The 21,640-nt window shown below is 39.4% G+C and overlaps 1 protein-coding gene across 8 annotated transcripts in view; it reads left to right on the top strand.

Moving 5' to 3' along the window:
* Window positions 1-21,640, top strand: part of ANKRD44 (ankyrin repeat domain 44) — a 99,052-nt gene that overhangs the window by 41,360 nt on the left and 36,052 nt on the right. For 5 of the 8 annotated variants that reach the window (XM_031554149.1, XM_019616970.1, XM_031554148.1 and 2 more), the window contains 9 exons: window positions 5,152-5,222; window positions 7,858-8,058; window positions 9,269-9,356; window positions 11,422-11,564; window positions 12,906-13,118; window positions 14,510-14,588; window positions 16,683-16,797; window positions 20,067-20,149; window positions 21,459-21,576. In XM_031554149.1, coding sequence (XP_031410009.1) covers window positions 5,152-5,222; window positions 7,858-8,058; window positions 9,269-9,356; window positions 11,422-11,564; window positions 12,906-13,118; window positions 14,510-14,588; window positions 16,683-16,797; window positions 20,067-20,149; window positions 21,459-21,576 — 1,111 coding nt within the window. The remainder of the gene's footprint in view (window positions 1-5,151; window positions 5,223-7,857; window positions 8,059-9,268; window positions 9,357-11,421; window positions 11,565-12,905; window positions 13,119-14,509; window positions 14,589-16,682; window positions 16,798-20,066; window positions 20,150-21,458; window positions 21,577-21,640) is intronic. The other 3 variants (XM_031554153.1, XM_031554151.1, XM_031554150.1) reach the window with 1 other exon arrangement.

The following is a 21,640-nucleotide window of genomic DNA, read 5'->3' as shown; positions in this document are numbered from 1 at the left end:
TCTGCTGGCAGGTTGTGCTTGGATGCTTTTTCATTCTGTCAGATGCAAGCAGTTTTTTCTTCACTAGGAGACAAAAGCTAAACTTGTGTGTGGGTTCTTGCAGTGTGTGTTGTTTGTAACATGCTGTTGTTCAGCTGTTGTGTGTCTTTTTTTTTTTTCAAGTATTGCAAATAACATCAGAGCCAATATTGCATAATTAGAAAGGTGAAGCAGTTCTGCCCATTCCTCCTGTGAATCCCAATAGCATCACATGTACTGATGAAGGCAGGGTACATTCTGCTTCTTGTTTTCCATTGTGTTCCTAATGAGAGAAATAAAGAAACTTCCTTGTGTTCTTCTGGGACAGTTTGTTCCAGTGCCTCACTGCCAAAATGTCATCCACAGGCTGTAGGATTTGTCTGGTTAGCAGCATAAAAAGTAGGTGATAAATCTTGCCTACTAGCTCGGCATGAGTCAAAATTAAATCTTACATTGTGTATTTCTATCTATTCATTGTACTGTAATCTCATTACTCTCATTATGTATGAGTATGTACATCCAAGAGCAGATTTGGAGGAGCAGGTTTATGAGTTGTTATGAACACGTTTTTGTTACTGGAATCTGTGAGTTATGTTCTGAAGAGAGCAACAACATCTTTTTGCTTCACTTCTTGCAAAATCATAATACGTAGGAGTGTTTCAGAAAAGATTAATCAAAAAATTAATATATATGTAAGCAGAAAAGCTTTGTTATCTGGCCTCAAATGAGAGAGTGCTTTTACTGAGCAAAAACACAAAAATGTTTGCTGTTGGAATCAAACAAAGGTATTCTCAGCCTCAGTAGACGCTAGGAGAACTGGCAACCCATTGCATTTTGTACACAGCTCAGGAGAGAACTGAAATGAAATATGTGTATTCTAAGGTTTGTGGCCCATGAACTGGTGAAAGCACAAATAATTGTAGTATCTAATGAATAAAGCTTCTACCCAGATGCTTGGAGTCATATAAAAAATGGCTTTTTAGCCACTGAAATGGAATGTGTTTGGAATTGATAGAGGAGATGCAATGCCAAGTCCCTCAACTATTATAAATCATCTCAGTCCATGAAATGTCAGGGCTAGGTGGATTTACACCAGCTCAAAGATCTCATCCATACTCATGTGGTTCAAACTGGAGAAGTATGTTACGTGGTTTTGTTTTTTTCCAAGCTATATGAAAACTGGCTATATAGAGCTTTAAGCACTTCTCCTTCACCTCCTTTCTGTCAAGGAGAAGGACCGTGGTAGCCATCTCATGTAAATACAATGTGTATACGATGGCGTGTTCATGGATGTGACAGAAGAATTGTGTGGATAAATCCAAGCTCTATGGTTATTTGTGCCTGTACCTCTCCCCTTCCTGGGCTGAGGGCAGAGTGAGTGAACTCAGTTCCCTTATCCTTTTTTCTCTCCTCCCACAGGACCTGTGATCTGGGCAGTATTACTGTATCTTTTTCTACTTCATATTTTTTTTACTATTTCAGAAGGCTTTGTGCTACTTGACAAGATTATGCACTAGGGGGTGTGTGTGCAGTACTGACATCCATTCTTTCTAAGTTGTGCATAGTGAGGAAAAGGACAAACCTCAGCATGGTTTGGAAAGGTTCCTGGTAAGCCCTGGCATGCAGATTTGACAACAAGACTGTCACACGTTTGGCAGGTTCTGGGCCATCCCTGTCATGGAAGCAGCAGGGAATGGCACTGCCTGACTTGAATTCACATACAGATTTTTCTCTTTTATGGCAGGCTATACAGTAGGAGGGTAGGAGTGGCAGCTTCTCTCTGTTTTTCCCATGGCTTTAAGACTCCAGTCCTTGGGGATTAAGAGTGTCCCCTTCTGAAGAAAGTTTGGAGGATGTCTGAGGATTATCTCCTCACTCTTTCATGATGGACCTGAGACCTGTGTGCTTTTATTGCTGCTAACTTACTCTTCCTGTCCTCTGACTGCAGTGGCATCTCTGGGCCAATTCCCTAATTAGCAAGTGACTGAGACTTAGCTCTGATGAAATTCCAGCACACCTGTTTCTATCATGTAGCTGTTCTCAGACTCTTAGGTACATTTATTGACATCTGGCATGTGTTGCTCTCCTGTTGAAAGCCCCAGTTCCACCTACTGTCTGGAGCCATTCTGTTAAATTTTTTGTGCTTATCTTTGCTTTATGTTGTGCGTCTCTGTGTGTGGTGGTGGGTCACTACTTATACTTTTGTGTTGCTGTTTCTCATCAGGACTTGAAAAGGTGTACATTATTAATGTCATTAATAGATTAAAGAAGGTTCATCTGTTGATCATCCTTGATTTCAGAGATTGAGTTTGCAGAATCTAGATTTATTGAAAATATGTGGATTTTGGCAGATGTGCTGGATGAAAAATCATTTGGTTAGGAGAAAGAGATGTTAACTCCATCGAGTTGTTTGTTTCTGATCTCAAGTGAACGGAGGCAATTTCAGATTTATTTCCTCTTTTGGCAGAAAAAAAATGGAGAGTGAAAGATCTCAAAGGCTTCTTCTGTGAAGGAGTATTTTTTTGTTGATTTTTTGTGGAGTGGGTGGTTGCTGTGGCTACATGGAAGGACTTTAAAGGAGCTTGTCTTCTCAAGGTAGAGTGTTACTGTGAAGCCTGCCAGATAGAGCAGCTGGAGAGTTAGCAGCTGTAGGCCTCTTGCAATAAATAAATTGAACTTTGCAGATGATTGTAGGAAGTCCATTGAAACATAATTAAAGAACACACTTTATGGTAGAGAGTGAGATGCTGAATTTCTGGGTGACTTGAAAATTTAAGCTTCTCATTTTGGGACACAGACGATGTTAGGTGCTGGAGAGCACTTTGTTTTCAGAGTTGGATTTCTGTGTTACTTTCAAAGAGCAGTCCTGTAGGGTGGGCATTCAAGTTTGTTAAGTGTAGAGGATGCCTTTGAAAATGTGAGCATTGCTCCTCAGGTGCCTCCACATTCTCACTTTAAAATGGAGATATTGTCTGTCCCCAGAGGCGTGCCTCAGTACTGGTGGAGCTCTTTGATCATCATTAGCTGCTGCCTGCAAGGAACCTGATGGAAAACTGAAAGATGAATTTTGGTAAAGCAAATAGACAGTACAAAGGGAAACATTTTGAAACATCTCATGAGGAATATGTGCCTCAGTTCACAGAAAACACTGGCTTTGCTAACAGGCAACAGCTGAATTATGCAGCTTTTAAAAATCATAAATCACAAATTTACTCAACTGGCGCATTGAATTAGATGTGTAAGATGTGTGAAATCACTTTGTCACATAAAGAGCACAAAACCACAGAGAGCTTAGGGAATATGGAAAATTGCTGAAGAAGAAAAGGTCGATAGCATGCTGTAGATTATTTTATTTATAGTAGCAGTGTTTCACTTTTATTATTTTCTTTCGTGCTTTTCTTGGCAGCCATCTACTGCAGCCTCCTGAAGGGTGAGTGGATCAGTGAAAGGCATGAATAACTTCTGAAAGAGACACTTGCCTAGGTTTTTTTAGTCACCTTTGTATTCTCTAATGCCATAGAGTGCTGAATTCTGACGAATGATGTGATTTCTCCCATTTTGCTACTCTTTCTGATTTCCTATCATCTGCTTGTGGGAGTTGGTGAATAGGCAGCAATAAGGCAAAAGAAAGCTTAGTTAAGAAAATAAGGATTAAAAAAAAAAGACAAGGTAAATGTAAAATAGATTTCTAAACCTGAAAAGAAGCGTTTGATGACAGTCATTAGGAATTAATCTAGGCAGTTTGTATCCCCAGAATCCCTATAGGATCACAGCGGTGTATCATGAGGTATCTTGGAGTTCTGATGATGGAAGATATGGCTGCTTTATGTGTGTCTGGAGCACCTCAGACAGTGCAGGTTTAGAGTTGGTACTGATAGGCATCAATCATAAATCATAATGGCCTTCTCAGGAAGACGAAGGAAGGTAGGGAAGGTAGCAACTTCCTTGCTTTAGATACAGATTAATTTGAAAATACTTCGAAACCGTCACACACCTTTACTGGAGTGTTTCTCTGGAGTGCAGATTGTGCTACCAGATACAAAGATCTAAGGTGAATTATTGCCTCTGATTGCTGCACCGGTTATGAAAATAGCTTCCAGCCAAAAAATTGTGTCCTAACTTGTGATTATCTGAAATAACTCATTTTTTTTCTCTGGTTACCTAGCACAACTCCCAGTATCTGCTATGATTCAGAGGCAAACACCTTAATATTCCTGAGAAACAGCTTTCAGAAATCATTTCTGATTCAGAGAGTGTGATTTATTAATTACGGGATTTTACATGTGCTTTTAAGTTGTGGTGCACAATGGGGCTTAAGAATCTCTTTGTTCATGAAGTTCAGAAGCTGATCCAGGCAATGTGTATGATGCTCCTGCTTCTTGTAATATTTGTCTACATATGCCAGTCTTCTCAAACTAGTATTGCTGTCTGCACACATTTAAAAAATGAGTTTCTCTAGCTCTTTCCACTGAACGTTTTATTCTGAGGTGTCACTTCAATGGATAGTTGAGTATTTCTTTCAAACAAATCTCATCACGCAAATATAGAGACCCTTTTTGTCTGCAGTCAACCAACAGTGTAGTAGTTGTTTAATATTCTTCTTTTATCCATTATTCTGGCAAGCGACCCTGAAACCACCTTCTTGCACAGCTGCCTTTTGTCAGGGTACACATTAGCACTGAACTGTGCACGAGGCAAATGGATCGTGCCCTTTATCTCCCTTCTAATGTCTACTGAGGGGCACCTGCAGATTTAGAGGTGGGGAGGCATTCTGTTTCCTCCTCAGCCATTGTCCTTCCCTGACTTGTCTTCACAGCAACGGAAGCAGAATTTTAACAGATATCCTATATTTGTTAATCTAATAAATGCATACGCATTAGTTCACATGTACATAATACGTAATCCCCTGCTACAAACCCGGCTTCTGTCTCCAGTAAACAAGGCTATATCCAGTTTCTTTCTGTGTTTGCTCCTATCTGTCTGGATGATGGAAATGTATTTTTAAGGGTAGAGGAGTGCCAGAAGAGCTGAGATGAGAGACTAAATCTGTGCCTGTTACTAGGAAACCAGTTGGGCAATGCTCTTCATGTTGCACCCAAGGCATGGATGTAACCTCTACTTGTTTACTTGCAGGCGCTCGTGTTAATGCCAAAGACAATATGTGGCTGACTCCTCTCCATCGAGCAGTTGCTTCAAGGAGCGAAGTGAGTAGATTTGATTACTCTGCTTTTGAACATAAACTCTGTGCTGGGGGAAAAAGCAAACCATTGAAAGCTGCAGCAGGCAGCACTGTGACAAACAGGTGAGCGTTTGCTGTGTGCAGGGCCTGTAGCATTGTAGCCAACGCCTGCTTTTACCAGCTAATTACAGCTGCTGTTGAGCCTTGGTGTGGCTGATTTTTCCCTTTGCGTAACTGGAGCGGGTTGCACTGAGCCGCTGGCAGCTGGAGGAAGAGACCCTGGCTGAAGTGAGGTAGTGTCACCAGCGTGCAGGGCCAAATGAGGAGGAATCAACCCGTACAGATGTGTGCACTCTGCGTGTATGCCAGGAGGGAGTGGATGTGTGTGAGATCCAAACTGCACTGCTTGTTTTGGTTAATTGCATTTCAAGGCATCCTTCAGCTTTTCTGTTAATCCACTTTGATTCATGCACAAAGGAAGGTTAGCCTGTATTTCTTCTGCTAGACAGCTAGAAATCTTCTAGCATTACGTTGTGCTTTTTCCACTACTGTCTCAAAAAGGAACAGCAGTAAGTACCAGGGATGACTGTGCCGTTATTTTGGCTTTCTGTTTTGGACTCCTTGTGCTCTTCTATCTCCCTAATACTCAGCTAAGAGTAAGCCCAATTCAGGCTGAGTTGGCTTCTGGGTGCAAGGGGAGGGGTTATTGGACAGACAGAGTGTGGCTGCCTTCCAGGGACTGGTGGAACTTGAGTCACCTTTGTAACAGTCCCAGCGCCTGCCAGGCCCGCAGGCAGGAATCCTGGGCCTGCTCCTGAACTCGGGCATTGTTTGGCTACTGGCTGAGCTTCCAGCTGCTGGCAGCTGCCAGAACCCTCTGAAAGGAATATCTGATAGGGTATGAGTGCTGTAATGAGGCAAAATACAAAAAGCTGTGTTGAGAAATGAAGGTCAGACTTTAACCTTAAAAATAAGCCGCACTCTTTCTGGTGCAGGAATTGCAGCATACTTAGTTTCTCTTTTGGATGCTTCTGAGTACAGGATTTTTATTTTCAGTCACAGTCCTAACTGAAAATGCATGTCTTCTTGTGGGTTTGTGCCTGCTTTTTAACTCTTCAGTTGCTGAAAGCTGGTTTCACAATGAGAAACTCTTCCCTTGTGCCTGTAGTTCTGGTACCCAAAGGAAGTACCCAGAGAGGCATCAGGGGAAGGCGCATGGTGTGGGAGAGTGGAGACATCTCACTGATAACTTGGCCTAGCTGGAAATGCTGGACACAGAGGCTTTATATAAACGTTGCAAATAAAGAAGTCAATCTAAATATTATTAGCTTAGACTTTTCAGTCTTTACCATTTACTTTTTGAAATTCTCCCTTAACTTTTTCCTTCCTTCACTGAAAGTCAAATGACATGAATATTCCTGCTGACTTCATATCCCAGGGGCATAGGTCCCCAGTGTATTGCATTTAAATGGCTTTTAAAACAACAGAGCTGTAATTAAAAAGAAAAAAAAGGAGAAAAGAAAATTCTGTTGAGACATCAACAGTGTATCATTCTTGCTGCCTGGAGAGATGCTGTCTACTAACTGAACCAATCTGTTAGCCATCCCACAAACTGACATCTATAGAAAATGAAATTGCTGAAATTAGTGGAGACCAGAGAACAAAAACTGCTCCTAATAGATGTATTCTTGATGCATACTGCAGGTGCTCTCCTGGGCCTTTCTAGATACAAAGGGGCTATTTAAACATCCACACAATGAATTTGTTATTCATTAATAAATCTTTGGCTGGACTTAGCAGAAAACTTTTCAGTTTATGGAAAAAGAACTGGGAGAACATGTAGTGCTAGGTCTCTTGCGCTTCCCAGCTGTGAGTTGTAACTAGCAGGCAAGGCTACTTGAATGCTACTGTTCCCCAGTGACAGTATTTTGTTTCTGAGGAAAAATAGAAGAAGGAACAATGTAATACAGACAGAGCCATCTTTTAATTTGACTTGCTTAATGGCAGATGCATGAGGAGGAGCAGAAAAGAGCCGGTGGTAAACTCTAATAAGGTGGTCTCTTGAGAGAGAATAGTACATTTTGTCACTGGGAAATATTCGCTCTTAACCCCTTGTGGAGGGAAGAAACGCTAATGGCAACTGGGGACACCAGTGCAAACTCTTGCATGTGATTCTCATGTTGTTTGTTTTTGTTTTTTTTTTTTTCCTATTTATAAATAAAAGAGCAGCTTACTATGATTTCATAGTCCCAACTGGTATGTAAATATCCGTCTGAAGTAAGTGATGTAAGTGCGAGCTCAGATCTAACCATTCATTTTGTCAATTGGAGCACAGTTCTGGTGACAGGGGTCTCAAAGGTTAATTGGCCAAACAGATTGGGCTGTCTGCATGGACAATTTTGTATGTCCTAAAATCAAATTGGAAAACTGTGGTCATGGACATTGCTTTAAACGACAGCAGAGATGATGTGTGCTCTGGCATTTGAGTCAACAGTACCATGTCAGTAACCATGGCTGTTGCTTAGATGAATGTTGCTCCCTTTGTGTCCTCCTGGGCATGCTTGGGATGCATAACTAAAATGCACAGGTAACACCATTGGGCTGTCAACTGTGTGTTTATTGGAACTGCTTGTTTATAGCTGTAACTCTTGCTGTTATAGGAAGCGGTGCAAGTACTGATCAAGCACTCAGCTGATGTCAATGCTCGGGACAAAAACTGGCAGACCCCGTTGCACGTGGCAGCCGCAAACAAGGCAGTAAAGTGTGCAGAAGTTATCATTCCCATGCTGAGCAGCGTCAATGTCTCTGACCGAGGCGGGAGGACAGCATTGCATCATGCAGCTCTGAATGGCCACATTGAGGTGAATTGTTTAATAGCATAATTGATCTTTCATTATTTATTCTTGTTTTTCCTTCTTTCAAACAGTTGGCTTGCTGTGTCTGGGTCTAGACTAAGCCCCATATCGCTGACCCCCATGGTTGCTATCAATCATCTGCTTTCCAACCTGTATGCCAGGTTTCCTGCCTGCAGAAGTGAGAGTGGCAAGAAACTGCCTGTGCAGATCTGGCATGCTTGTGTAATGTACATGCAGTCTTGGGGGGCTGACTGTGTACCTGGCTCTGGCAATTCAAGTGTGTCCTAGGCTATTTTGTGCTCAACTGCCTGAGAAAGTAAGAGAGGTTGAATGGAAAGACGGGAAAACTGGTGGATTCATTTCATACCAAAGTAATATTCAGATGTGTGAGATCCAGTCTGCTTTTCCAATTTGTCTTCTAGAAAATGTGCTTCTGGTTTTGAGATCATATATGCTGCTTCTGCTTACCTAATAGGAGTAAGCTCTTCTATTCTAATTACTGGTTCTATGCGAAATACTATAGTTTGGTAAACAAAGCCCCTGTGCAGGGAATTTTGTTAGACGTTAGGCATGGTTGGAAGGATTCTTGTTGCTCGTTTCATATTTGAAGATCTAGATAAGAAATAGAAAGTCTTCAACTAGAACAGCAGAATTCTGTCAACAGAAGTTGATCAATTATACTGCAATTAAAAGGGCAGGAAAAGGTAATTCCCGTAAAACAGTGATGGTATTTGGCCTTTAAACTACTGCTCCGTTGGAAAAAAATAGTGAGGCTTGTGAGGTCTGTATCTGACTATGATGATATAAAACTCCTGAGCTTTCAGATAGAGTGTATTAGCAATGAGAATGGAATTATGTTGTTGCTAGCTGATCTCTGTACTGTGGCAAAGCAGCTTACGAGTGGAAGGCAATTATGCACCTATGTAATTTGTGGTGTTAGAAAGTTTTGTTGGGGAAGGAAGGTTGTTGAATGTGTTTTTTCTTTTGTTTTTGTTTTGCCTGATTTTGCTTATTTCTAATATTTGCTTATTTCTAATATTGCAATAGAGAGAAAGCATAATAGAGAAAGCAGCTTTTCAGCTTTTAGCCATACTGCAATCACATACAGAACAGCCTGATTTTATGATCACAATTTTATCACTAAAGTGTCTTTTTATGAAGTATTGAGTGTCTGATCTACACTTGCACTGATCTTACTTGCTGTTGTTGCTTCTAGATGGTGAACTTACTCTTAGCCAAGGGTGCAAACATCAATGCTTTTGACAAAAAGGACAGAAGAGCTCTTCACTGGGCTGCATACATGGGTAAGGCCCAACTTCTTGTTTGAATTTCCTGTTGACAAACTAACAGCATGTTTTATGGCAGACTAGATGTGGACCTGTCCATGAAAAATAGGAGTAGTATTTATGCTGTGCAGGGAAAGGGTTGTCTGATCTAAATGCAGTGTCCTTTTACACTTTTGCAACTGGTGAGAACATTGCTGTGATTTTAATGCAGTTAATGTGGGCTTTTTTATTTTGGTCTTTCTATCCCGATCCTAATTCCAAGTATACTCCCAACTGAAATATATTCAAACTTGAAAAATACAGGTTGTATTTGTATCTGTTTTTGCAAAAAAAATTAAAAATAATAATAATTTAAAAAATTATAAAATACAGATAAATATGATAATTATTTTTGCTTCTTATTTACATTCATAAATAGACAAGTTGTGGTATTATTAGAAAGTTCTTCTCTTATGTTAGAAGCAAATTGTCATCTTTTATTTCAGAGCAGAAAAGAACAACTGATTCATGTAACATAAATGTTACTAAGTGCTGCTTAAATAAATCAGACTTATTATTCTTTTCAGGTTATAGTAAATTTTGTTATTGCAGGGGATTGTTGGGATTGTTTTTTATTTAAAAATGCCAGAACAAGAAACGGTAGCAGTCACTCTTGTTCAATAGCTTTAGTGTCAGAAAAGCAGTGTATTCAGGTTGTAATTAATGAGACATTGTGTGCCCTCTGTCAGGTTTTTCACCTGACCTATCAAATTCTCAATCTTAACCCTGGCATCTTTGGAAATGAGATAATAGGAGATTTCAAAATGTGAGAAAAGCATATTGAGGTGTCTTGATGTGCACAGACAGATGGAAGGTTGCTTGTCAGCAGACATGATCTGGCTTTTGAGCTAGTGAACTTTGAAGACCACTCTGAAGTGGTGAAAGGCTTTTCTGTTGTGCTATGTAATTCCACGTATATTTGGGTAATTGAGATGTTGTCAGTAAAGACCAAAGCTGTCTCTGTCATGAAAGTGCTGAGCAGCCCAGGTGGCACACATCTTCCAATGATGTTTACTCTCTTTCAGTCTGCTTAACCTAACAAAATTCTAAGAACAATAGCTATGCTTCAGCAAGAAGCAATAATGACTGTTCCTCAGTTCCTTGAGTTAATTTTGGTGGTTAGGACACTGTCTGGGATGGCAGGACATATACTTTGAAACCTTCAAAAGGAGGAGGAAACTAAAGACAGGTGGGTTATATATAAGTTGCATTTTGAGATGCTCAGCTTTTCTTATGTATTTTATGGGAGACCTTAATCCAGAGGGAGGGTATTTCACTCATGAAAACATATGTCCTATGAGTCTGGCAGTCAGCTTTAAATCTGTGTCACTTTTGATGCTGTTGCAGTTATTTTAGTTTGCAGACTAAATATGTATTTATACACCACAAGTTCAGATTCAAACACTTGTAGACCTATATTGAGGATTTTTTTCTAGGTTGGTATTGGAAAGTCACAAACGTAATCTGAAGATCAGCAGTCATAGAAAATCTTATGATGGTACTGGTAGACTTTGCATCAAATTATGCACTCAATAAGTATTTGTATCCTAAGTACTTCTGGAAAAGAGGGAACCTTTATTTTGGAGTTTGTTATAGACATTAAGTATTGTCAACAAAAAAAATGAGCATTAGCAATTGGATCTACAGATAACATCATCAGGATGCTGTTTTGGAAATCTTATTGTCTTGCTCCTATGCTCACTGATCTTCCTTTAAAAGGGAGAATAAAACATGGGCTGTTATTTTTAATGAGGAATAATGTGGGAAAGAGACGTGCTTTTGTTCTTTTAATGACTGGAAAACTAGCTCAGTAAAAAGAAATTTGACCCACCTGATGAAGAGGAATGTGTATTGCATGGATTTCTTGGCAAGGCCTAGAGCTAGGATTAAGAGCTTTTATGAAAATTCTTTTCCTTTTCCCCTTGTAAAACTCTGGGAGACATGTGAAATGCTAGTGAGAGGGCCAGTGTGTTAGTACGAAAGTAGTAATTTGTGAAAAGCGATACTGGTATATCTGTTGACTGCTTTCTCTCATCTTTTGAAGGTCACCTGGAAGTTGTTGCCTTACTGATTAATCATGGTGCAGAGGTGACTTGTAAAGACAAGAAGGGTTACACCCCGCTTCATGCAGCTGCATCCAATGGGCAGATTAACATTGTGAAACACCTCCTTAACCTGGGAGTAGAGGTATGTGTTTCTCTGTATTCAAAGATTATTTTTCTCTTATGGATGCTGCTACATCAGTGAAGCTTCTAAAGAAAATAGTTCCTGTTTTCTGGACTGTGAAAAACATCTTATACTTTGTGTAGATTAAGAGCCAGGAAACATTCTGGAATGAAAGTGTCTGATACGGACACTAAATTCCAGGTAACCTACCTGAGGGATTAGGGAAATATATGCTGTTTTTGTAGAGAAAGGTGGAATAATGAAGTCTCCCTTGGCTTGGCATTCCCTTTGGTATGGTGAGAGAAGATTCAGAGTACATACGTGGAGTACTTTACTAAGCTGCATTTCAGCCTGTTTAAATTTCAGGTTGTGTATTTCCTGCGTTAGCTAGTGGAGTGAATGGGAAGAATTATTTTCACTTGGGAAAAGATGTTTATTTCAGGGTACAGACTTCTTCTAGACTAATACTGTCAACTCAGTGGTCCAAAGCAGCAGTGAAATGACCAGAAGAGTGTGTGCTGGTTGTCGATCAAAGATATTGAATAAATTCATTGTATTTGCTAGTTGTATAGCCAGCTGATGTGACTGCCAAAAAAATGTCAGAAGGCTGTGTCGAATGTGAATAGGTGTTTTCCATTATTAGCAGTACCATGCTAATAATGACATTGAAGTTTCACATTCTCCACAGAGATAGGATCTTCGATATCTTTTTTGTAGAAGTGTATTCACAACATGCCTGAATGTTCTGTGCAACCTGTCTTGCCCTGCTTTACAGAACAGCAGTTGAATTCTAAGCCAATGATCAAGAAGTAATGTAATCTTAATTGCATCTTCATAATACTGAACTGCTGAAAGTGGTTTCTTTACTGAAGTGTAACTGGCTGCGCAATTTCTCCATTCATTCCCTAAGACACTTTCCCATCCTAAAAGGAATCTGTGGAAAGAGATCTGAAGCCTGATTCTACTCACAAAAACTCAATAGAATGTATTATTATTATTATTATTATTATTATTATTATTATTATTATTATTTTAAAGACTGAGCTTTTTATTTATCTTTCCCATTTTTATATTAAAGAGCTTCCAACTTATTAGGATTTTTATCATCATCATCACATAGTCCTGCTATCAGCTTTAAGCTTCAGTGTTTTTAGAAATTGCCAGTAGAATAAGAAGTTAATGATAATGAAGGTAAAGCATTCCAACTTAAGCTCTCTGGGAGTATTTTTTTTTTTCTCGTCAGTGAGATTTGCTGGTGAGAAATATGCCTTATGACAGTTCAAGCCTCTAGCTATTTCCATTTGCAGTACGTGATGCAATATGTAAAATGATAAGCTGATGTGTCTCCTTGTCTCGTTTTAGATTGACGAAATGAACATCTATGGAAATACTGCGCTTCATATTGCCTGTTACAATGGTCAGGATTCTGTTGTTAATGAGCTGATTGACTATGGTGCTAATGTAAATCAGCCCAATAATAATGGATTCACTCCCTTGCATTTTGCTGCTGCCTCCACTCATGGAGCACTGTGTCTTGAACTACTAGTGAATAATGGGGCAGATGTTAACATTCAGGTAAAACTTGCATTTTACCTCTTCAGTTTTAATTTATCCTATTTTGCATACCTTGAGAGTCTGGAAACTGCAGCAGTGAGTACAGCAAGTCTTTAAGTTCTTAATAGAATGAGAGTGATGCTGAGAATGCCAATCATTAAACCATTTGGATGAGATTAACTTCAAGCAGAGGAGTATTCAGTGCCCTTATAAATATAATAGCAGCCTTAAACTCTAGGCAAGCCACTCTACTGAAAGCGCAGCTAAAGTTTAGTCTCAGGAGCTCCATCAAAATGTTGACTTGGGCAATGGTAGTAAGTCAAGGAAATGTTTCTTTCTCGTGTTTTCCTTCCTCCTGCAATATGGATTTAATTAAATCTGATTCTAACCAAGTTCCTTTAGATTTCCAGGGTAAATAAAACCTCAAGGTTATTTGTTTACATATTTTAAAGCCTGATTTTACAAAGCCTGATTCTGTTTTGGTTATCTGAATGCTTCTTGAGAGGTAAATGATACGTATATCTTGATGAACCTGAAAGGGACTTGCTAGAAGACTTGAGATCTCTAACTTCAAATAAGACTTTGGATACTTTACTTTAAATTGTGCGTGTTCCAGTTTGTCATCTGTAAAAGTGGTCTCCTAGTATCTAGTAATTGTGGCTGGTCCCTTGGGATCAGTGGACAGTCAGTGTACTATTTAAACTCAAAATTACTGAGGTGAAATTAGATATTGTGCTTGCCAGTGAGTGCAAAACCCAATGCCAACAAAAATGAAATGATGTGAGTACTGAGGCAACTGTCGCTTTCTATTTTCTCAGCTCCTCAGCTTTCCCAAACTCAGTTTCTTTCTCTAGATCCAAAACATTGATCTCAGATCATTGTAGCTTTCCTTGTATACTCATTTCTTATTTTCTGTTTGTCTTTTGTAGACATCTTGTTTTTGATTAAGTTGACAAAACTTCTCTTTTAGAATGTATCTATAAAATTGCAGATTGAAACATCAGTTATATTCCTTGCATTTCTGTGACTGCTCCTCCTTAGCTTTGTGGTTCATTTTTTAAAAATTCTTCTTGCTGCGAAGAGTAAGGAAGAAAAATTGACTAAATGGGAGATAGCATGATCACATTTAAGAGTGATATGTTATACATTTGGAAGTTTCTACCAAACATTGCATATGGCCAGGCTCTGAGGACAGGCTGTAGCTCGGATCATTTCCTGATCACTGCTGAGGAGCAGCATGTGTATGTTTGTACCTTTTGCATTTATTATGACATATAGATTCAGGCCTGTAGTCTTTAGAAGCCATTGGAGCTTTTATGTGAAGAATAGCTGTAGGATGTTGAACTGAGAGACTTCAAGTTGTTACCTCTTCTTTTCATGCTAGATGATTGTTTTTACGTTTTGTTTGTTAGAGTAAGGATGGGAAGAGCCCACTGCACATGACAGCTGTCCATGGGAGGTTCACGCGGTCACAGACCCTCATTCAGAATGGTGAGTTTCAATGTCTGTTCAATAACTCTCCCGAAGAATAGGCATTTCTTGGGTAGGAAATTTTGGTTTTCTGACCCAGAATGCCAAAGAATTTCTTTGAAAGGTGTTCAGCTCTGCATCAAATTCTGAGTATGAGCTGTGTTTATAGGTCTCCTTTCACAGTGTCACCACTAGTGGCAACTCCTTGTTCTAAACAAAATCCAATCTTCCAAGCTGACGATGAAGCAACTAATCTTTTGTGGTTCTTAACCTGATAATAAGAGTTAAGAGCTCTATTTAGGATAGCTCATATGATGAGAGGAAGGCACAGCTAACTTTCTCAAATGATTAAGAGAAAAAAGTTCTAGTTATCCTCCCTTGAGAGCTGTGATGCTTTTAGAGCCCACACTGTTTTCTCTATGACACCACTCAACAGCTGTACTTCTCTTACTTCCCTTTCCTGCACATCTTATCACTGTCTTCACTAAGTGCTGAATAAATACACTGCAGGGTGGACCAGCACCACTTTGTTTATTTTGGCATAGCCAGGAGTAGATTCCAGAGCTTGTAATTACCTGTCACACTCATTAAATATCTCTTTTGACCAAGAATACTAGAGCATATAGGAAATATTATTGTTGGAGATCTGACAGAGGCCTGCCTTCTGACTAACAGAGACTGTTAATACCGATTGTTTACTTGTATTTGTTTTGGTCACTATACTGGACAGGACAGTCTGTTTTCTTTTGTTTGTTTCTGCTTTTCTGTTTTTTTGTTTAACTACAATCCCAAACTTGGAGTCTCATCTAACTGCAATATCCCTATTCCAGCATTTTTCTAGTCTTTATTTACCATCAGAAAATTCCTCATAGCATTTTACAAAACTTTTCTTGCTGTAGTTATGGCCTGTTATCTCATTGGCATAGTGGAAATGCAGCAAATATTACCATATCCTCATTGTAGCAAGACTTTTACTTACTTTCATAAAGTATTCTCACAGAAAACTAATGAAGTATGGTCTAAATGAAAATAATACTGTGTACGTGCATAACAGCTAGAAAAACTACACTCAGACATTAGTAATAATAAATGGATCACTGTTGACATAGAAGGTATAATGAGATTTTTCAGCTTCCCTCCTGAGTCTGTTATACTATCCAGTATTTTCGTTAACAGCTTGGATCATGGAATATAAAGTGTGCCTTTAATATTCAGAGAAAACATGAAGTTAGGAGAGACTGCTTTTTTGGCAGAAACTGGAGTTGAGAATGAGCCCTTAAAATTGGAGAAAAGTTGTGATGCAGTAATGAAAAGGAGAGCTACAACACAGAAATAATATTAAATAAATACAGAATGGCAAAAGCTGAATGGATGACATTTCCTCAAGAAAGGATTTGGTGTTTGCAGAGGATCGGGAACTGAATGCACGTCAACAATGCCGTGGTGTTGACAAGAAAAGAAGTAGAGGAAAAAAGCATACAGCGTCCAGGAGTGTATAGATAGGAGCATAGCCAACAGGCATGAAGTGATCCTTTTGCTCAGCTCAGCATTGGTAGACATCAGCTGTAGTACTGTTTCTGGCTTTTGACATTTTCCTTTCAGAAGGATGTGGGCCAGCTGGAGAGAACTGGGGGAACGACAAGGGTGGTTGAATTACAGCAAACCTAATTTACAAGGAGAGACTGAAAGAGCAGAAGTTGCTCAATCCAAAAAGGAAAGCATGGACTTGATAGCAATCTTTGCATGCATCAAAAGCTCTAGCAGAGAAGAAAGAAAGAATAAGTTTTTCCTGTTTGAGGATAAAACATGAGATGACAGGCATAAACTGAAACAGGAAAAGGTCTACTTAAGCACGGTGTAATGGTTTCTAATGATTAAATGTTAGTTGTATGTCATCATGCTCACTGCCTGCTCCCTACCATGCTTCCACACTGAAGCTGGACAAGGAGGTGAGAGCACTGCTGTTGAACCATGGTCAGCTCATTGTGTACCAATCTCATTCTTTGAAATTCAATGGCTTGATTTTGCTGCATTCACTGGAGAGAAATAGCATTTGTAGTCACAGGTTCAGACTTAATCTTTTGGTATTAAACTGTCTGAAAATATTTTTTGCAGGAGGAGAAATCGACTGTGTTGATAAGGATGGTAACACCCCGTTGCACGTGGCTGCAAGATATGGACACGAGCTATTGATTAACACACTCATAACCAGCGGAGCCGATACTGCCAAGTAGGTGGCTACAGTGGAGATTCCAATGATCTAATGCTATGTCTGATGCCAGGAAACATAGGTATTCTGAGGTTAAGATGGATAAATACATTTGTTCTACATTTGACTAAAATATTAAATGATTGGGCAGGTGGAAGGGAAGAAACCATGCTAAGCTCTTACTTTGCACAGTTATATGGTTGCAAGTAGTACTAGTACTGCTTATTTTTCTGAAGGGTTATCAATACAGGATGTATATCAAAGTGCATTTTGATCACAGTTGTTCCATAAAGTCCCTAGCAAAAAGTTTGTCTAGGGAACATAATTGGAAAAATTTCAAATACTTTCCAAGGGAATTATGTCCATGTTCCATAGTATTTAAATTGGTGTTATGTTACATGCAGTGACAATTGTGTTATCTTGTATCTTTTGATGTGACAAAGGATAATCAATAGAATTGCAGTACTACAAAGCAGATGTTATTAAGCCTGAGCTCAGTGTAAATTTAGATCCTGTGTTGATTTTCATATCCACATGACTGAAATAATAGGACAGGTGGGTTTTTTTTTCTGATTTGTGATTTCAGGGCTTTTTTTAAATGAATAATGGGACAAGAAGTTGATAACCGGACAAAGATTGCTAAATATTGTTAGTCTAATGGCCTGTCAAAAGAAAACAGCAAACCTGGAATAAACAAAGGAGTGTAAGAAGAGAGTAATGCTATGCCATGAAATACCTACACTGGATGTTTGCAGTGGCATCTGATTACATAAATATAAATTTTCAGCTATCAGCTGCATATTTCCACAATAAAATTTAAGTTTTCGATCTCTAATGCACTGCAGAAGTCAGTGACCTCTCTTGACTTACCTAGGAAAACCTCTTTGCAGATTTAAATTAGCTTGTTTTAGTTTTGAAAGTTCTTGCAGCTCTCTCTGATTGATGTTTGAGGATGTTTAAGAAAGAGATATGTTTGCCCATATTTCTGCATAAAGTATGGCTGTCTCTATTCAAACTCAGAAGGTGAGTCAGATCTTCAATGGGCACAGATAATAAAATTCTGTAGCTTCCAGTTAATGTCATATTATTGTAGCCAACACAAAGATCTTGATGTCTAAATCATTGTATACTTTTCTAGCTTTTCTTCCAGTACAGTAAACTTCAATGTGCCTCTTTTCTTGAGGTTTGATGTAAAATGAGCTGCAGTAGCATGCTCTTGGACTTCAGGTTATCCAACTCAAAATTTATTTATTTCACTCAAGTGACTGGAACATTGATAAAATAAATCGCTTCTTCCAGCAACAAAAATGAGTGAAATAAGAATTTGTCTCAGAAATCCCTGGCAGGTCCAAGTGAGCTCAGCCAGGAGCACTGAAACACTGGGAGTGAGCTTTTGTATGCACTGCATGTAAATAGCTCTGGCTGAGCTCCCCAAACTGGTTTTGAAGAAGAAAACTTCACAGCATTGCTAGCAACAACTGCAGACAGCTCAGTCAGTCTTTGAGGTAGTTGTGTTTTAAGGAGGAGATATGTAAGAGGTGGGAGGAACCACTGTGAACAGTGCTGTTGAAGCGTGGCTGGTTAGCAGATGTGCAGATGGTGTATTTCGATGGAAACCAGCCAAAACACGTGCTGGGTGGAAATCTTGACCTAAAAGATGAAAAATATTACTTGAGATAACTAGGTGGAGGAGGAGATGGAGGGAAATGGGTGTAGGAAGAAATGTGGTAAGATAGAGTGTCCAATGTTGGCTTAAATAAATGACTGCACAGCTAAAAAATAATTTTTTATACAGATGCATCAGCTCAGTGGAGCTTGTGCTGTTTCCTTTAAAAGAACAGACTGACAGATCATCTTTAAAGAGATTTACTCTAAAATGTAGATGCTGAACAATGGAAGAATTAAAATTTGTGTAGCCCCCCATTTTGCTCCTTAATGTAGAAAAGCACCAAGGAGGACAAATTTAATGTGAAGACCGAGGAGGGATGGAACTGTGGCTTCTGAAAAGCATAATGTTTTTAAAAATAAATCAGTATTGGATAAATACATATGTGTAAAATGTTGGTGAGAACGAGACATCTTTATTAACATTCACACTTCTTTGTTTAAAGTATCATTAGTAATTATGATTTATGGTGAACCTTACAGGAAAAAAAGTTGTTTGTCTTTTGTCCGTATCCAAAATCTTTCGTGAGGTGATGGTGCTTTCCATCCGCCGACTGTCTTTCCAATAGGAATCCATCTGCTGTTGTTCAAGTGTTTGTCATTTTCCAAAAATGTATCTGCTGAAGCAGGCACTAGGTTATGATCTTGGTGAGATGGTTGGTTTAAGGTTCCGTGTTTGTATGCACTTATGGGACTGCCTGCAATAGCATTTCTAGAATAACTGTATACTTTGCACAAAACACAGCGCTAAGTGACAGAAGCCAAGATGTCTAAACTAAGAAATCTTCTAAGATGGTGAATGGTGGCATGTTCAGGGGCTGAGCTGGGATGATTTGTGGGTGCCAGTAACAGCTGCTGAGTGCTCAGCTTGTTGAAAAATGAATGTGACTGCCTGATGCAGATTTAGCTTAATGATAGGTGTCTACTTTCTTGTTTTGCTTTGGTTTTCTTTTGTTTGACCCAATATATCTGCTCTGAGGAGTTTATAGTGTAATTGAAAGGAGGGCCGTGTATGCAAAGGGAAGGGAGAGTGAAAGAGTGTGTGAGGACAGGAGCTGGAGCAAACAGGATTATAGATGATCAGTTGTTTGGGTGTGGGAGGAAAACCCTAAATATCACAGCCCTCTAAAGGAAAGCATGAAGAGAAGTCATCTGGTGCTCCAGCCCTGTGGTGAGGGAAGAAAAGAAAGCTTTTGAAAACTCAAGTGAGAGTTGTCTAAAGCAAGATAACAACTGTACAAATGGGTTTCAGAAATAATGCAGAGAAGCTTTTGGTATTTACTTTTACCCCTCAGAATGTCATTGCAATATACATAGCTGATGAACAGATCTATGTATCCCACACTGGGAGATTGACTCTGCCCCCTCGCTATCCCCCTTACAGAAGCTTTCATTTCACATTTTTAGAAACCTTCCTCCTGCATTCTGTTCAAAGCATAGTGCCAAGATTTTTCTGTATCAGAATTAATTTTAACTCCTGAGCAGGATAGTTAGGAAATATAGATAAAATTAGCAAGGCAGGATCAAAAATGCAGCCTCTTTGGAAGGACTTTTTCATGTGTAGTGTTTGTATGCCACCTGTATTTTTACAAGACCCCATCTCATGAGGCTGTTGTGCCTTTCAGGTGTGGGATCCACAACATGTTTCCTCTGCACCTAGCAGCACTGAATGCTCACTCAGATTGCTGTAGGAAATTGTTGTCCTCGGGTAAGTAAACCTAACAATCAGTGGAGCTCAGTAATGTATCTGTGCTGCTTACAGCCCCTTTATGCTCATTGTTGTGAACTGTTGAAATGAAAGACTTCCTGTGCTGCTGCCTGGTGTGGTGTTCGGCATGCGCAGGGTTTTCCTAATGGCATGCTGGTAATTCCTTGCATCCTGGATTGTTCATGCACAAAGCCCTTTTTTCCTGGCAGACACAGAGTTTTTATACCAGGGAGAAGGAGAAAGCTTGGGACCCTTTTCTAAATTATAGGAGTATGAGTGTCAGTTTTGTTCTTTTCATTTTGTTCAAAATGAAATGGCTCAAGAAATTACCTCCCTGTGCAAGTGCAGGCTTCAAGTTTTGGCATCTTACTGATGATGGTGTATCTTAGTTACAGTTAAAGTGTGTTTCACAGTCTGGTCAGAGTAAAGGAGTGAGGCTGGCCAGAATTCGATGTGGACAAGAGGGGAAGCTTAGTGAAGGTGCCATGTCTGAAGAACAGTCCTGGGTTCTTCATCAGAACCCAATGCAAAAACAGCAGGAGTTTGCTGACCCAACTGTTTTAAAAAGGGCAGTTATCAGAGGCCAAATCTCTTTTTTTCCAGGCAAGAGTTCATCTGTGTTAAAAATAAATAAATAGATAAAACAAAAACCCATCTAAAAACAGGGCAGATCATTTTCTGTCTTAAAAAAAAAAAAAAAATTGCTTCATTGCTTAATGTACAAAATGTCCCACGACTACTTTTTTTTTTTTCATAAGTATGAGTCCTGTAGTGTGTAAAAAAGATGTGAAAAATAATAATTATATACCCCTTTACTGGTATGCTTTGACCTTGACCACCAGATCAGGAAAGAGAACAAAACTTCTGGGTGACCAGAGTTACCGCTGCCAGGCTTTATCTTGGGCCTTGTGCGTCTTTATGACTATCCCTGCATGCTCCTGGAAGCCTCTTTCCAAAAACTAAAGCCAGTCTAAAAACCACACACAATAGAATTGGTCCTGTTTCATGTTCAGGCTGACTCTGTGGTTTTTCTTATTTCTTCATGTTTTCTGTCTTCATGTCCTGCTGTAGCAGTTCTCTCAACTATCTGCCTCCGTCTGCCACATGCTTTTCAGTAGGGATGTGGTGCAGAGCTGGATGCAGAACTAAATTCTCGTTGACTTTGCAACTCTTTTTATAGAGCTGCCAAAGTGGAGCAGTCACTCGCCATTTCCGTGACAACCTTTTTCTGACTGTAGTTGCTTGTGTTCTGTTTTTTTCTAACTAACTGATTCTTCTGTCTCTGCAATGTTTCTTGTGGTTTAACTAGGACAAAAGTATAGCATAGTGTCCTTGTTTAGTAATGAGCACGTGCTGTCTGCAGGCTTTGAAATAGACACCCCTGATAGTTTTGGAAGAACATGCCTCCACGCTGCCGCTGCAGGAGGGTGAGTAGTTGTGACTAGAGAATGTACACAGACTATAGCTGATACAAGTTATTTTGTAGTTCCA

The sequence above is a fragment of the Meleagris gallopavo genome, chromosome 7 (assembly GCF_000146605.3).
Source record: "Meleagris gallopavo isolate NT-WF06-2002-E0010 breed Aviagen turkey brand Nicholas breeding stock chromosome 7, Turkey_5.1, whole genome shotgun sequence".
Taxonomy (NCBI): domain Eukaryota; kingdom Metazoa; phylum Chordata; class Aves; order Galliformes; family Phasianidae; genus Meleagris; species Meleagris gallopavo.
Note: the sequence above shows the minus strand (reverse complement) of the source record. Positions and strands in the feature narration are given on the sequence as shown.